We start from the raw sequence: 15,402 nt of genomic DNA on the forward strand, positions 1-15,402 counted from the left end.
CTGGTGGTGTCCTGTAATACAAGGAAAACAATATGTTCACATTTAAAAAAAAATACCTTATTTGTTCTGGGACTCAGCATCAGTGGTTTTCCCTTTTCCTTTGTGTGGACACAACGGCACATATGCACACATGGTCTCACCGCCAAATTAAATCGTGATAACATCTTTAATATCCCGTCTGCAGGAGTTAAAGTGAACCATGTTAGCCATTTTAGTAATACAAGTCAGTAACATTTGTATGTGGGTTTAAGCCCAACTAAGAAATTGGATTCAAAAGCTGAATAGAAAGACTTGATTCCAAATTTCCCCTTTTGGCAATGCAAGCAAAACAACACATTCCAGCATGGAGCAGTAAAAGAGCAAGGTTCTTTTAAAAATCATTTCAGAAAACAAAGTTCCTGCACATTGGTCAAATGGTAAGTAGGATTTGAAAAAGTTTCAAGAAGGTCTGATAGAATTTACATCATGATTTGTATTCTCTGAATCCAACAATCTAACATTTATCATTGTCATTTTGTTAAAAATGACAAAGCTTTTTCAGGGGTAAGAACGGTTCTACTTTCCATGCCTTGCAATTTCAATGAAATTGAATAACAAATAGTGAATAATTCACCTCCAGACTTTGGCAAATGCCTCTGAACAGCAATGCAAAAGATAATTGAAAGTGAAGATAATGTTGTTGTCCCTTTCTCCTCCATCAATATCACTTGACAAATCATTCCCATGAAGATGTACCAGGTTTGAAAGCACAAACAAACATGGAGAGGTACCCCCATTCACACTGTTCATGTGTACTTGCAGAAATCAACTGATTTTGCCAGGAGTTTACCATGATTAATATAATCACTAATATATTTTAAAATCACACATTGAAGTTTCATTTGGTGCAGCAGGATAGCAAAATGAATAGGACCAAGTTCATATTTTTAATGAAACTCAAAATTACAATCTGAATTATTTATGGAAATTCAATATAACTAATTGCTCGTGGTTAGCAGAAAGTAAAATTAATAACTGGTCATCCAGATTGCACTAGAGCTTAAAATGAAGGTTGCAGGACTAATAGCAGACAATAAAAGTCAATGATCCAGACAGGTTCAACTTCCTGAATGTTTAATGTATCATAGTTCAATAACCATCCATTCACTCAGAACAAACCACTCCCATTCATGTTGTAATATACTTGGTCATTGTATAACAGCAGTGCTCACTGAAGCCTAGTTAAATATTTATTTGTGTTTATATCCCAAATTTCAATGCCAAATTGCATGACCTTCTTATTTTAGTGTTCAAACTCTTCAATACTGAAGAAAATCTTTTTAAAAAAAGAGATTTTTCCAACAGCAAAATGACAGAGCAGTAAGTTCTCTAAGGTGATGCAGCTGCTGGCAGTTAAATCTTCGGACTGGGGTCATTTCCACATCACAATTAAAGCTTCATCAGGGAGGGGCAGGACAAAGTCTAATGCTTATGCATTCACTACACAGGTTAGAATGGGCCACATCCTCAAGCAGTGGCAATGATCGGCGAGTTGCCACAGCACGCGCACCCACCCGCACATGCGCACGATTTTCAAGTTTGCTGATGACACCACCGTTGTGGGTTGGATCTCAAACAATGACAAGACTCAGAACAGGAAAGGGATAGAGAATCTGGTGAACTGGTGCAACGACAATAATCTCTCCCTCAATGTCAACAAAATGAAGGAGGCAGTCATTGACTTCAGGAAGCATAGTGAAGGGCATGCCCCTGTCTACATCAATGAGGACGAAATAGAAATGGTCGAAAGCTTCAAGTTTTTAGGTGTCCAGATCGCCAACCTGTCCTGATCCCTCCATGCGGATGCTACAGTTAAGAAAGCCCACCAATGCCTCTACTCTCTGAAGACTAAGGAAATTTGGTATGTCCACTACGACCCTCACCAACTTTTACATATGATCCATAGAAAGCATTCTTTTTGGTTGCATCACCACGTGGTATGGCTCCCACTCTATCCAAGATGGCAGGAAACTACAAAGGGTCATGAACGAAGCCCAGTCCATCATGCAAACCAGCCTCCCATCCATTGACTCTGTCTACAGTCCCCACTGCCTCGGAAAAGTAGCCAGCATAATTAAAGACCCCACGCATCCCAGACATATTCTCTTCCACCATCTTCGGTCGAGAAAAAATACGAAAGTCTGAGGACACTGTTATTTGTCATTTATATTAATGATTTGGATGAGCATAGGAGGCATGGTTAGTAAGTTTGCAGATGACATCAAGATTGGTGGCATAGTGGACAGTGAAGAAGGTTATCTCAGATTGGGATCTTGATCAATTGACCAATGACCATTGACACACTGGGAACGTTTAAGACTTATCTAGACAGCCATATGAACGGAGTGGGAATGGAGGGATACAAAAGAATGGTCTAGTTTGGACCAGGGAGCGGCGCGGGCTTGGAGGGCCGAAGGGCCTGTTCCTGTGCTGTATTGTTCTTTGTTCTTGAGACTGCTGGTTTCCAAGTGTCAGATTGAACAAAGAGAATACTTGAGCTCAAGTTGGGGCAGAGATAAAGAGTAAATGAACATTGTCAACTACAGCTGACAAATGGCAGATGGAGTTTAATTTAGATAAATGCGAGGGTATGTATTTTGTTAGACTGAACCAGGGCAGGACTTGCTCAGTTAATGGTAGGGCATTGGGGAGAGTTACAGAACAAAGAGATCTAGGGGTACATGTTCATAGCTCATTGAAAGTGGAGTCACAGGTGGACAGAGTGGTGAAAAGGGCATTCAGCATGCTTGGTTTCATTGGTCAGAATATTGAATATAGGAGTTGGGACGTCTTGTTGAAGTTGCATAAGACATTGGTAAGGCCACACTTGGAATACTGTGTACAGTTCTGGTCATCCTATTATAGAAAGGATATTAAACTAGAAAGAGTGCAGAAGAGATTTACTAGGATGCTACCAGGACTTGATGGTTTGAGTTAGAAGGAGAGGCTGGGACTTTTTTCTCTGGTGCGTAGAAGGCTTTGGGGTGATCTTGTAGAGGTCTACAAAATAATGAGGGGCATAGATCAGCTAGATAGTCAATATCTTTTCCCAAAGATAGGGGAGTCTAAAACTAGAGGGCATGGGTTTAAGGTGAGAGGGGAGAGATACAAAAGTGTCCAGAGAGGCAATTTTCTCAGACAGAGGGTGGTGAGCGTCCGGAACAAGCTGCCAGAGGTAGTAGCAGAGGCGGGTACAATTTTGTCTTTTAAAAAGCATTTAGGCAGTTACATGGGTAAGATGGGTATAGAGGGATATGGGCCAAATGCAGGCAATTGGGAATAGTTTGGGGTTTAAAAAAAAAAAAGGGTAGCATGGGCAAGTTGGGCTGAAGGGTCTGTTTCCATGCTGTAAACCTCTGACTCGTATTGACCGACTCAAGAACAGTAAGTTAGATGATTCACATTCAAGTGATAAGGTGCAAAAACATGCCATCCTTCTCAGAAAATGTAAAATTTAAATTAAACACTTTGTTCACCATCTCAAAATAAAGGTTAAATCACATTCTTGAAAACAGTTCCAATTCCTTTGAGCCACCATTACTGAATCCCAATCCATCCCAAAAGTAAAATTTATAGAAAAGATAACCAAAGTTTTACTCATTTCATCTCCCAGTACATTCACCAATGTTTACACTAGCCTTTCCTCTGTCTCTAGAAGAGGCAGAATTTCTTACACCTTTGATTATTGAGTTGTGAGTTGGTTACAATTGATTTTCACATCTCCACATATAACCCATGAGCTCAGTGCTCCTCAGCGATTGTTTTCGACTGGATGTTATATAAATTTTAAACATCTCAAGCTCTTGGGGCTAAAGGGATCAAAGGAAAATGGGGGGGGGGGGGGGGGGGCATGATCAGGATATTGAATTTGATGATCAGTTATGATCAAAACGAATGGCGGAGAAAACTCGAAGGGCCGAATGGCCTACTCCTGCTACTATTTTCTATGTTTTTATGGGATTTCTGCATGTGGAATTCCATGTTTTCTCAGTTTTTGTTCATGTTCAGTCCAGTAATAAGATACACAGAATAGAGGAATGCACGCTATGAGGGGAAGTTTCTTTTAAAAGAAAAGCAAAACGGGATGAAGCAGCAGCTGCCCTCAACCTCATCATCCTGCAAGTCTGATCTCACCCATTTGGTTTCAACTCATTTGCAATCTTGCAGGAACTTAAGATTTAAAAAAATGAAATATATATTCTCAAATGCAAGACTTCAATGTTTCTTTTAAGTAGGATCCAATTCAGGTCCACTGACACAATTACTCCTACCAAAGTCCAAATCAATTAACCAATTTCCTTGACAGAAACTGAAGGTCTGAATTGTTCCGTTAATGGCATGAAACCACACAAATTTGAATCAAAACTGAAAATCAGGAGAACAGAATACTGCATTTTGATTCTTTGACTCATTTTGCACATTTTGAGAGGATTTCTATTACCCATAGACTTATGTGCAAATGTCACTGGCAGCAGTCAGAAAATTGCATGCATCACGAGCAGCAAAAGCTGGAATCAGCACTGAAAGCAGAACAGATAGAAATGTTTGACAAATACTGAAAGGTCATTCTTAATTGCTTTGAGTAGCACTAACTGCAGATAAGGGTAAAAGCAACAAGGCTATAAAATGCCCTGACACCCATTTGTTTGAATTGCTCACTCTTACCTTTTCCCTTTCTTTTGGTAAAGTCAGCAATAGTACTTCTTTCAACAAAAAAAATACAAACCAGTCAAGCAACTCTGGATGGGCAATAAGATACTCTTACAAAGTTTATTTAAGCTGTCACACTGATGAAGCACCTCTGATTTAATATTGTGCTTATGCCAGCTGTGGTAATATGCAAACAAATAAATGAGAGGATGCAGTTTTTCAGGGAAATCACCACACCAGTTTTTCAACACTTGAGCATTATGTTTTACAAAATTAAAACAAACGCTTTCATAAAGCATGTTACAATTCAAAACCTTTCAGGAAGTTTCAATGGCTGAAGTTTCAAGCACTGGTTAGGGACAGTCAGCATGGCTTGGTGAGTGGAAAATCATGTCTCATGAATTTGATTGAGTTTTTCGAAGGGGTAACCAAGGTGGTAGATGAGAGCAGTACAGTCGACATTGTCTACATGAACTTTAGCAAGGCCTTTGACAAGGTACTGCATGGTAGGTTGTTGCACAAGGTTAAATCTCATGGGATCCAGGGTGAGGTAGCCATTCAGATACAAAATTGGCTGGATGACAGAAGACAGAGGCTGGTTGTAGAGAGTTGTTTTTCAAAGCAGCCAGCATAATTAAGGACCCCATGCACCCCGGACATATTCTCTTCCACCTTCTTCCATTGGGAAGAAGATACAAAAGTCTGAAGTTACATACCAACCGACTCGAGAACAGTTTCTTCTCTGCTGCCATCAGACTTTTGAACGGACCTACCATGCACTAAGTTGAACTTTCTCTGCACCCTAGCTATGACTGTAACACGACATTCTACACCCTCTCCTTTCCTTTTCTTTGAACGGTATGCTTTGTCTGTATAGCATGCAAGAAACAATACTTTTCACTGTATACTAATACATGTGACAATAAATCAAACAGGCTTACATTAACACACTGCACTGAAGTTACTGTGAAAATCCCTTAGTCGCCACACTCCAGCACCTGTTCTGGTACACAGAGGAAGAATTTAGCATGGCCAATGCACCTAACCAGCATGTCTTTCAGACTGTGGGAGGAAACCAGAGCACCTGGAGGAAACCTACGCAGACACGGGGAGAACGTGCAGACTCCACACAGACAGTGACCCAAGCCAGGAATCGAACCCAGGTCTCTGGCACTGTGACGCAGCCGTGCCAACTACTGTGCGGCAGCCGTGCTAACTACTGTGCCACCATTACAAACTCTGATTCATTATTATTTATACACTTCACTGAAGCCACTTTGGAATGCCCAACTGAAAAGGATTTTACTGGCCAAGGTGTTAACTTGATTGGCAACAGAACAAAATGAATAGTTGAAAGGAGAGAACAGAGAAAGATCCAACTAACATCCTGAAGAGAGGTTGGAAGAAATACCTCACGGCTTGGCTTGCCCTTTGCCAAAGCCCCACGAGAGGCAAGATTAAATGGTGTGTGACAGATAAACCTGATATGCATTACTGAATTTGCATGAGTGCAATTCCTTCCACTAGAGGCGGCATGGTAGCACAGTGGTTAGCACTGCTGCTTCACAGCTCCAGGGACCTGGGTTTGATTCCCGGCTTGGGTCACTGTCTGTGTGGAATTTGCACATTCTCCTCGTGTCTGCGTGGGTTTCCTCCGGGTGCTCCGGTTTCCTCCCACAGTCCAAAGATGTGCAGGTTAGGTTGATTGGCCAGGTTAAAAAAAGTTGCCCCTTAGAGTCCTCAGATGCATAGGTTAGAGAGGTTAGTGGGTAAATATGTGGGGGTAGGGCCTGGGTGGGATTGTGGTCGGTGCAGACTCGATGGGTCGAATGGCCTCCTTCTGCACTGTACGGGTTCTAGGATTTCTATGATAGAGTAAATAGATGTCTGTTGCACAGTTGACAAAAAAAAACCAGACAAGTGGCAGGTGAAATTTAATACAGATAAGTGTTTGCACAGAAGGGATAAAGAGGGGCAATAGAGACTAAAAGCATTTCTTTTATTCACTCATGGGATACGGGCATCTCTGGCTTGGCCAGATTTATTGCCCATCCCTCCCTGCCCTTGAACTGAGTTCCCTGCTAGGCCATTTCAGAGGGCACTTAACAGGCAGCCATATTGCTGTGCATCTGGAGTCATATGTAGGATGGCAGATTGGTTTTTAAAACAATTAACGATGATTTCATGGTATTCATTAGAATTTTAATTCCAGATTTTTATTGAATTCAGTGGTGGGATTTGAATCCTGGGTCTCTGGATTACTCGTCCAGTGAAAATATCGCTGTGCCACCACCTCCCCATACATTACGAAACCAACAAACTAACAGATATTGTAGTAGAGAAGACATTAAAATAAATAGCCTTTAAGTTTATAACAAGAGTAGAACATAGAAAAACTACAGCACAAACAGCCCTTCGGCCCACAAGTTGCGCCAGTCATGTCCCTACCCACCTAGGCTTATATATAGGCTTACCTATAACCCTCAATCCTATTAAGTCCCATGTACTCATCTAGAAGTCTCTTAAAAGACCCTATCGAGTTTGCCTCCACCACCACTGACGGCAGCTGATTCCACTCACCCACCACCCTCAGTGAAAAACTTACCCCTGACATCTCCTCTGTACCTACTTCCCAGCACCTTAAACCTGTGTCCTTTCGTAACAACCATTTCAGCCCTGGAAAAAAACCTCTGAGAATCCACCCGATCTATACCTCTCAACATCTTGTACACCTCTATCAGGTCACCTCTCATCCTTCGTCTCTCCAAGGAGAAAAGACCGAGCTCCCTCAACCTATCCTCATAAGGCATGCCACCCAATCCAGGCAACATCCTTGTAATAGTTAAATCCTTTCAGAAAGTATCAGTTACAATATTAAAATCAGTTCTGTTAAAAATAATTGACAGTAAGAAGTCTCACAACACCAGGTTAAAGTCCAACAGGTTTATTTGGTAGCAAATACCATAAGCTTTCGGAGCAGAGCTCCTTCGTCAGATGGAGTGGATATCTGTTCTCAAACAGGGCACAGACACAGAAATCAAATTACAGAATTCTGTAATTTGATTTCTGTGTCTGTGCCCTGTTTGAGAACAGATATCCACTCCATCTGACGAAGGAGCTCTGCTCCGAAAGCTTATGGTATTTGCTACCAAATAAACCTGTTGGACTTTAACCTGGTGTTGTGAGACTTCTTACTGTGCTTACCCCAGTCCAACGCCGGCATCTCCACATCAAAAATAATTGAGCCAGAGGACTAGCTTACACAGAATATGGTGTTAGTTAACACTAGTGCAGATACATAATATCATTAAATTATTTCAAGGCTACCAACATTTGAAACATTATTAAATTACTGGATGCAATAAATATTCTCCTTGGCATTTGAACTCTTGTTTGCTTAAAGGAATTCTTGTAATGTAATACTTTATGAATTATCTTTTCAAAAATCAGGAAGAACATTTTTCACTCATTTACTCACCTTCCTTGTTTTTAGCTTCTGCACAATCTGTCCTAGTATAATAGACTAACCAGTATGCAATAGTGTCCACCACTAGCCAACTCTGATTGTGGTGAATGGTTCAATACAACACTATGTTTTGCAAATGTTTGCACCTCAAAAACCAGTATCAATTTGGTGCAGTAATAACATTCTTTTCTGCATATTATCTAAATGGTGAGAGATTGCAGAGCATGGAGGTGTAGAGGGATCTGGGTACCCTCATGCACGAATCACAAAAGGCTATGTAGGTACAAAAAGTGATTAGAAAAGTTGATAGAATATCACTTATTGTGATGGGAATTGAATAAAAAAAGTAGAGGTTATGCTTCAGTTATACAGAGCACTAGTGAGACCACATCTGGAATACTGTGTACAGCAGCGATGGGCAACCTAGGGTAGTGAGTGGGCCGCAAGATTGAAATCAGGGCATGTTCACAAACCATGACCCCATGAATAAGATTAAATACATTAAATGTGCCGAATATTTCATAAGTTCTAGAAAATGATGATGTATATATTAATAGAACTATCAACTTCAAATGGCAAAAACAAATTAACAAAATAAGTGGAAGCAGAGGGTGTGCACGGCTCTCAGAGTCTGTGTTGTGTGCAGTCAGCACGTGCCTCACTTCACATGCATATTGTTTTAGTCATACCAGTAAGAAAATAAACTACGCAGATGGAAATCAGCAGCATGTTCACAGGCAATGGTCAACAAAATATCTCGTGGGTCACACTCAGAACTTAGATAGGCCGTAGGTGGCCCTGGGGCTGCAGGTTGCCCACCACTGGTTTGGGTCACCTTATTTTAACGGATGTGGGTATTGCTGGTTGGGCCAGGATTTATTGCCCATCCCCAATTGCCCACAGAGGACATTCGGAGGTCAACCATATTGCTGTGGATCTGGAGTCACATGTAGGCCAGACCAGGCAAGGATGGCAGATTCCTTTCCCTGAAGGACATTAGTGAACCAGATAGGCTTTTATGACAATCGTTTAATGGTCATCATTAGATTTTTAATTCCAGATTTTTATTGAATTCAAATTTCACCACCTGCCATGGTGTGATTCGAACTCAAGTCCCCAGAGCATTACCATGGGTCTCTGGTTTGTTAGTCCAGTGATAATTGCACTGTGCTACTGCCTCCCCACAAAGAAGGATGTAAATTTGTTGGAAACAATTCAGAGAACGTTTACCAGACTAATACCTAGAATGGGTGAGTTGTTTTATGAGGAAAGGTTGGACAGGTTAAGCTTGTATCCACTGGAGTTTAGAAAAGGTAAGAGGCAACTTGTTTGAAACATACAAAATCCTGAGTAGTCTTGACAGGCTGGATTTGGAAAGGATGTTCCCTCTTGTGGGAGAATCTAGAACTCAGAACCACTGTTTAAAAATAAAGGGTCGTCCATTTTAAATAGAAAAGAGGCAACTTTTTTTTCTATCGGAGGGGCTTGAGTCTTTGGAACTCTTCCTGAAAGGTGGTGGAAACTGAGTCTTTGAATTTCTTAAGGCAAAGGTGAATAGATTCTTGGTAAAGCAAGGGGATGATAGGTTATTGCATTACTGGAAATGTTGATTTCAGATGAGAAACTAAATTCAGATTGTGTCAACTTGTTCAAGTGAGCATAAAAGATTCAGTGCTGTCAAGTGTCCTGACATGCAAATATCTTCCATCCAACACCATAAAGCGAATTAGCTAGTCATTCATCTCACTGCTCTTTGTGAACACAGAGAATAATGATACAGTAGCCTGATCAGTCAGATTCCAGAGTTCTGTTTTGGGGTCTCTCTAACATTTTTATAAACAATCTAGGACTAAGTTATCCAGATGTGTGTCTGGAATAGAACCAACAGCTCAACAACACAGAAGCAGAGGAGTGATCAAAAAAAGAGTCGTGGATAAGGTACAACTGGGTGCCATTAACATACATGTCATGCTTTCATACAATGTCAGTAAGAAGTCTCACAAGACGCACCTGACAAAGGAGCAGCAAGTGCTCCGAAAGCTAGTGGCTTTTGCTACCAAATAAACCTGCTGGACTTTAACATGGTGTTGAGAGACTTCTTACTGTGTTTACCCCAGTCCAACGCCGGCATCTCCACATCATTCATACAATGTCACCAAGGCACAGCATGTATGTGAGGAACTGGAGGGGAAAGAATACTGGAGAAGGCTAATGGCTATGGAATTAGGGGAAGGTTAGAAAACTGGGTTAAAAATTGGTGAGAAGGGAGAATACAGGAGATGGCACTAGTGCTCCAATGTTCAGTTCTGGAGTTACCCCCACCCACTACCTACAAGTCTAGAGGAAGTGCTGTTGAAATTAGCAATGATACCAAAATTACTAAGACCAAAGAAAGTTGCAAAACAATGTTGATAAGGTGGGGAAAAATCAGTTAAAAGAGGGAAACAGAATTTGTCAAGTAATGAGGCGATACTATTGAATCAATTTTTGTAGCTATTTTACAAAAGAAAAATAGAGTTGGTTTGTGATGCACAATATTTCAAACAGATAGCCTTCCAACTATGAGTGCGACTCCAAAATCGCAATTCAGTGAGCATTTGAGAGAGCACAAGAACTTAAGAAGTTGATACAGAATTTGGATAACAGCAGCATAGCCCCATTTAATATATGTTGCAGTAATTTAACAGGCTAGAAGGCTTTACAATAGTTATTGGACTACCTGTAGAAACTTGCGTAGATCCGTTTAATGTATGTGCTACTGGAGAAGACACACACATGAGCAACAATCTCACTACAGAGACAACTGTAAAGCAGATTTGGCTTTGCATCAACACAGCACAGAAAGAGCAGTACCTGAAGGTGATAGAGCAAACTGAGGTTCCACAGAGAAAGAAAGCCAAGCTGAATGTCACAGACTTATCATTTATATTTAGTGTAGTATAACTCCAGTTATAAAATTATGAGATTCCGTTCATTCATGTCTCTCAATATCCTTCTCTCTCTCACATTCTATGTAAATTGTTTTAAAAGCAAATTACTGCAGATGCTGGAATCTGAAACCAAAAGCGAAAATGCTGGAGAATCTTAGCAGGTCTGGCGGTATCTATAAAAGGAGAGAAAAAAAGAGCTGATGTTTCAAGTCCAAAAGACAAAGGGTCATCTGGACTTGAAACGTCAACTCTTTTCTCTCCTGACAGACGCTGCCAGACCTGAGATTTTCCACCATTTTCTCTTTTGGACTTAAATGTTTTAACCTGTCTTTCTGCTTACCACCCAATGCTAGAAGTCTTACATTTCTATTCAATGCTTTCAGAAAAATAGTTCCTCAGACCTACTTGGCGATCCATCATTGCCAGGATGGACACTGAAAATCCTCTCCCTGCAATCACTAGATCAGTTGTCTTACTTCAGCTTAAGCAGAATTAAAATGCAAACGGTAAAAACAGCTGCCATGGGAATCAAGGTTACTGATTCCACATAGGGCTCAAGCATTTATATAAAGTGGAGCATCTTCCAGAAAATTAAACTGATGTGGAATAAATAACTGAAAACAAAAATAAAAACAGAAAATGCTGGAAATACTCAGGTCAGGCAGTATTTGTCAAGCGAGAGACAGAGTTTGTGTGTCAGGTTAACAACGTTTCAACAGAACCGGATCAAGCCAGAAATGTAACAGGTTTTAAGCAAGTACATTGGTAAAGGAAATAGGTTTGGGTGGGATGAGGAAAGAGAACAAAAGGGACGGCTGAGAGAGAAAGCAAAAGGCAGGTCAGGTTAAAGATCAAAAGGCACGATGGTTATGGGATAAGTAAAGAAATAAATGGATGGATCCAGAAGATTTGCAAGTGGGGACAGCAGCCATGGCTCTGTCTGGAAAAAACACTCACCTGACGAAGGAGCAGCGCTCCGAAAGCTTGTGGCTTTTGCTACCAAATAAACCTGGTGTTGTTAAACTTCTTACTGTGGAAAAAAACAGGACAGTGGTTATGAGCTAAAATTGCTGAGCTCAATGTTCAGGTGGGAATGTGTAGAGCAGAGGGGTCAGAGTAGGAGTTAGGCAAAGAATTAAATGACAAGTGACTAGAAGCTCAAGGTCAAGCTTGCAGACTGAACTGGCGCATTCTGCAATGCAGTCGCCCAATTTGCACTTGGTCTCCACAATGTGGACGACATTGCCTCTTAACTACGAAGTACAGTACATTGAATTGAAACAACGGTTTCAGCTGGAAGGGGTGTTGGGGGCCCTGAATGATAGGAAGACAGAAGGTAAAAAGGCAAATGATGCATCTCCTGCAATTGCATGGAAAGGTGCAGTGGGAAGGAAGTGGGCATTGGAATGATTAAGCAGTGGACCAAGGAAAACACTGACATTTGACATGGGGGAGGTATATTGGTGATGGCATCACAATGAAGGTAGTAGAAATGGCAGAGGACAATCTGTTGAATGTGAAGGCTAGTGGTATGGACAGCAAGGACAAGGGGGAGCCATCATGGTCCTTGGTAGGGAAGGGGAAGGAGTGAGAGTCAAGTGCAAAAAATGGAAAATTTAGGAAATGGCCTTTGGGGGGGGGGGGGGATCTTCTCAACCACAGGGAAAATCCTCAGTTGAGGAACAAAGACATCTAAGAAACACAGGTAGGGAAGGTGGCATCTTCAGAACAGAATGAAAATTGTTACAAAGTTGGTTAAATGTTCTGTTTTGGGATGAGAGCAGACAGCAGCACTGATACATTCATCAATGAGGTGAGGAGGATATTGCAATAATGTTTCACATAGTTCACAAAATAGGCAGTCCCAATTTTATCAAAACAACTTCCTCACTTGGAGAAAGTGAGTGAAGTTAAAGTCTTAAAGTTTAAAATGTATTTCATTGGTGTCACAAGTAGGCTTAGATTAACATTGGAATGAAGTTACTGTTATTCAATGGGAGAACAGTTCACTCAGGTAGAAGAGATGATAGTGGATGGGCACTAGTTGATCCTCCATTCAGAGAACCCTCAGGCTGTCCTGGTGGGGTGAATGAAGATGTTGAGCAATTTGATATCCATGATGTAAAAGGAGAAAATTAGGAACAGAAAGTTGGAAATTGTTGAAGTGGCCAAGGATGTCAGCTGAGTCATAGATATAGATGAGCCAAGGGAGGATAAAAATAGACCTGGGATCAAAAGAAAATTCTGTGAGGCAAAAACATGCTGAGACATCAGGTCTACCAGGGCAGTTTGGTGCCTGCATCTTCGGAATAAGGTAGGAGGAGGTTGTTCGAGGTGCGGGCAACTATGAGGTTGGAGGTTTAGGGGGAAGATCGCCAAAGATGAGGTGTGGTCAGAGACAGTCTTGGAAACAATGGGGAGAATTTTCCCATTCCGCCCACTATGAAATTGTCGTGGGCGAGGGGAGGGCAGACCATGGAAAGATCTGTTGATCTCAGACAGGATTTTCCGGTTTCAGGGTGAGTGCAGCCAACAAATCCCACTCAGTCTGGGAAACAATGTCTTGATGTTCAGTGATGGTGGAGACAGGAGATATTAGAAAATTGGCATCCAGCCTCTGCAAGGTCAGTTTACCAAACTACAACAGCATCACCCTTGTCAGCATGTTTATTAACAACACAAAAGCAAAACACTGCAGATGCTGGGACTCTTGAATTAAACACAGAAAAACCTGGAAAATCCAGGGCAGGCAGATCTGTGCAGAAAGAAGTACAACCAACATTTCAGGTCACTGACCTTTCATCATATGTTGGGACTGGACCTGAAAAGAATTGATTGCAGCAAGTTCAAAGGGAGACTGGTTAGAGCAAGTGTAGGGAGTAGAGAAGTGAAGATGGGCATTGCCATGCCAACAGTTCTCAGGGAAAAGATTGAGGTGGGATAAAAGGCAAGATGGAGGAGCCCAGGTGGCACACAAATTGAGAGGGGTTTGCTGGGCAGAGGGTGGGAAAACGAAAACTTCTGAGCACAAAACTAAAAAAAGGAAAGCTCAGCATCATGCCAAGCGTGAGAAATCATGGAGGTGGATGTATAAGGTGACAAAGCCAAACCTTCCTTCACAAAGGATTAATCAGGGTTAACAAGTCAACAGCAGAAACTAATAATAGCACAAGCTGAAATTCTAAGAAGGGAAGGAGTCAGAGCAAAGTAAAGAATCCAGAGGAGGGTTGCTATCCAACTTTTGTTGAAGCTAGCAACCTTTGACACTTGAAGTGCGAAAGCACCTGATGAGGAAAAGCAGCAGGTGGAGCCAAGGATGAACTGGAACTACAGACCCAGGACAGCTCTGAAATAAGAGAGCTGGAGCTGTATATAGCGGCACACTGCATTTGAAATGGAAGCAACAAGAACATCAAATTATCTTGAGAAGTTGATAATCATTGCCTACTCCTGCTTCTACTTTCTATGTTGCTATGATTCGAAGCATGAAGGGTGGGATTTCATTTGAAATCTACGTGGAAAGGGTCAGAGAGCCCGAGACAATGGCTGAGGGGGACAAGTTTCAATCAAACTGGAGATTGGAGGGGGGGGGGGGGGGGTGGAAATCAGTGAAGATGAACATAGGTGGACAGAGAGAGAGGCAGTGGGGAAATCCAGTCAGAGGGAAGGTCTAGAACTTTTTTCGAGCTGGGCAATGCCGGAAGAGAAGTGAGAGTGAATTAAACACCAACGTTACAACGATAAAATACTGCTAGCACTGGTAGACCCAGAAATGATCTGGCTCTCTCCCCCCCCCGCCCCCCGCCGGCCCAGTCGCCACCTTCAGCACCAGAAGCGGCAGAGAGGAGAGGACAGCACCTTCCAGCAGGCAGACTCCATCCTCGGGAGCCCCTCTCCACTCACTCCCCATCCGCTTAAGATTGGGATTTACCCCCCCAGCACCAGTTGGCGATCCACACCAGAAGTTTATGTGAATATCGCCCGGGGATAGCTTACCAGGATGCCCGGTACCCTGTCCTCCCTGCCCCAGTCAGAATGCCGCTCGCTGCCCAACCGCCGCCTCAGCTCCGGCTCGCGCGAGTCGCTGACGTCCGTTAAACGCCCACTAATTATTGCTGATTGACAGCCGCCCGCGTCCAACGGGAATTGGAGAAAGGCAGAGCGCGCGACAGGGCGATGACGGCACAGAGGGAGAGCATCGGGCCCCTACCAGGGGGGAGGGGCAGTTACAGCGCAGGAGGAGGCCATTCAGCCCATTCACAACAGAGCTGCTTCTCCAAAGGAATTTGATTTTATCTATTATTGTCACACATGTTA

The 15,402-nt window shown here is 42.2% G+C and overlaps 1 protein-coding gene across 1 annotated transcript in view; it reads right to left on the reverse strand.

Annotated features, from left to right (window-relative positions):
* The window catches only part of me2 (malic enzyme 2, NAD(+)-dependent, mitochondrial), a 103,354-nt gene extending 88,186 nt beyond the window's left edge, over positions 1-15,168 (reverse strand). Inside the window, exons 1-3 of the mRNA XM_078222343.1 lie at positions 15,082-15,168; positions 12,043-12,115; positions 57-178 (exon numbers count right to left, since the gene is read on the reverse strand). Coding sequence (XP_078078469.1) covers positions 57-164 — 108 coding nt within the window. The 5' untranslated portion in view covers positions 165-178; positions 12,043-12,115; positions 15,082-15,168. The remainder of the gene's footprint in view (positions 1-56; positions 179-12,042; positions 12,116-15,081) is intronic.
* Positions 15,169-15,402: the final 234 nt, after the last annotated feature.

This window comes from Mustelus asterias, chromosome 1 (genome assembly GCF_964213995.1).
Source record: "Mustelus asterias chromosome 1, sMusAst1.hap1.1, whole genome shotgun sequence".
Classification (NCBI taxonomy): domain Eukaryota; kingdom Metazoa; phylum Chordata; class Chondrichthyes; order Carcharhiniformes; family Triakidae; genus Mustelus; species Mustelus asterias.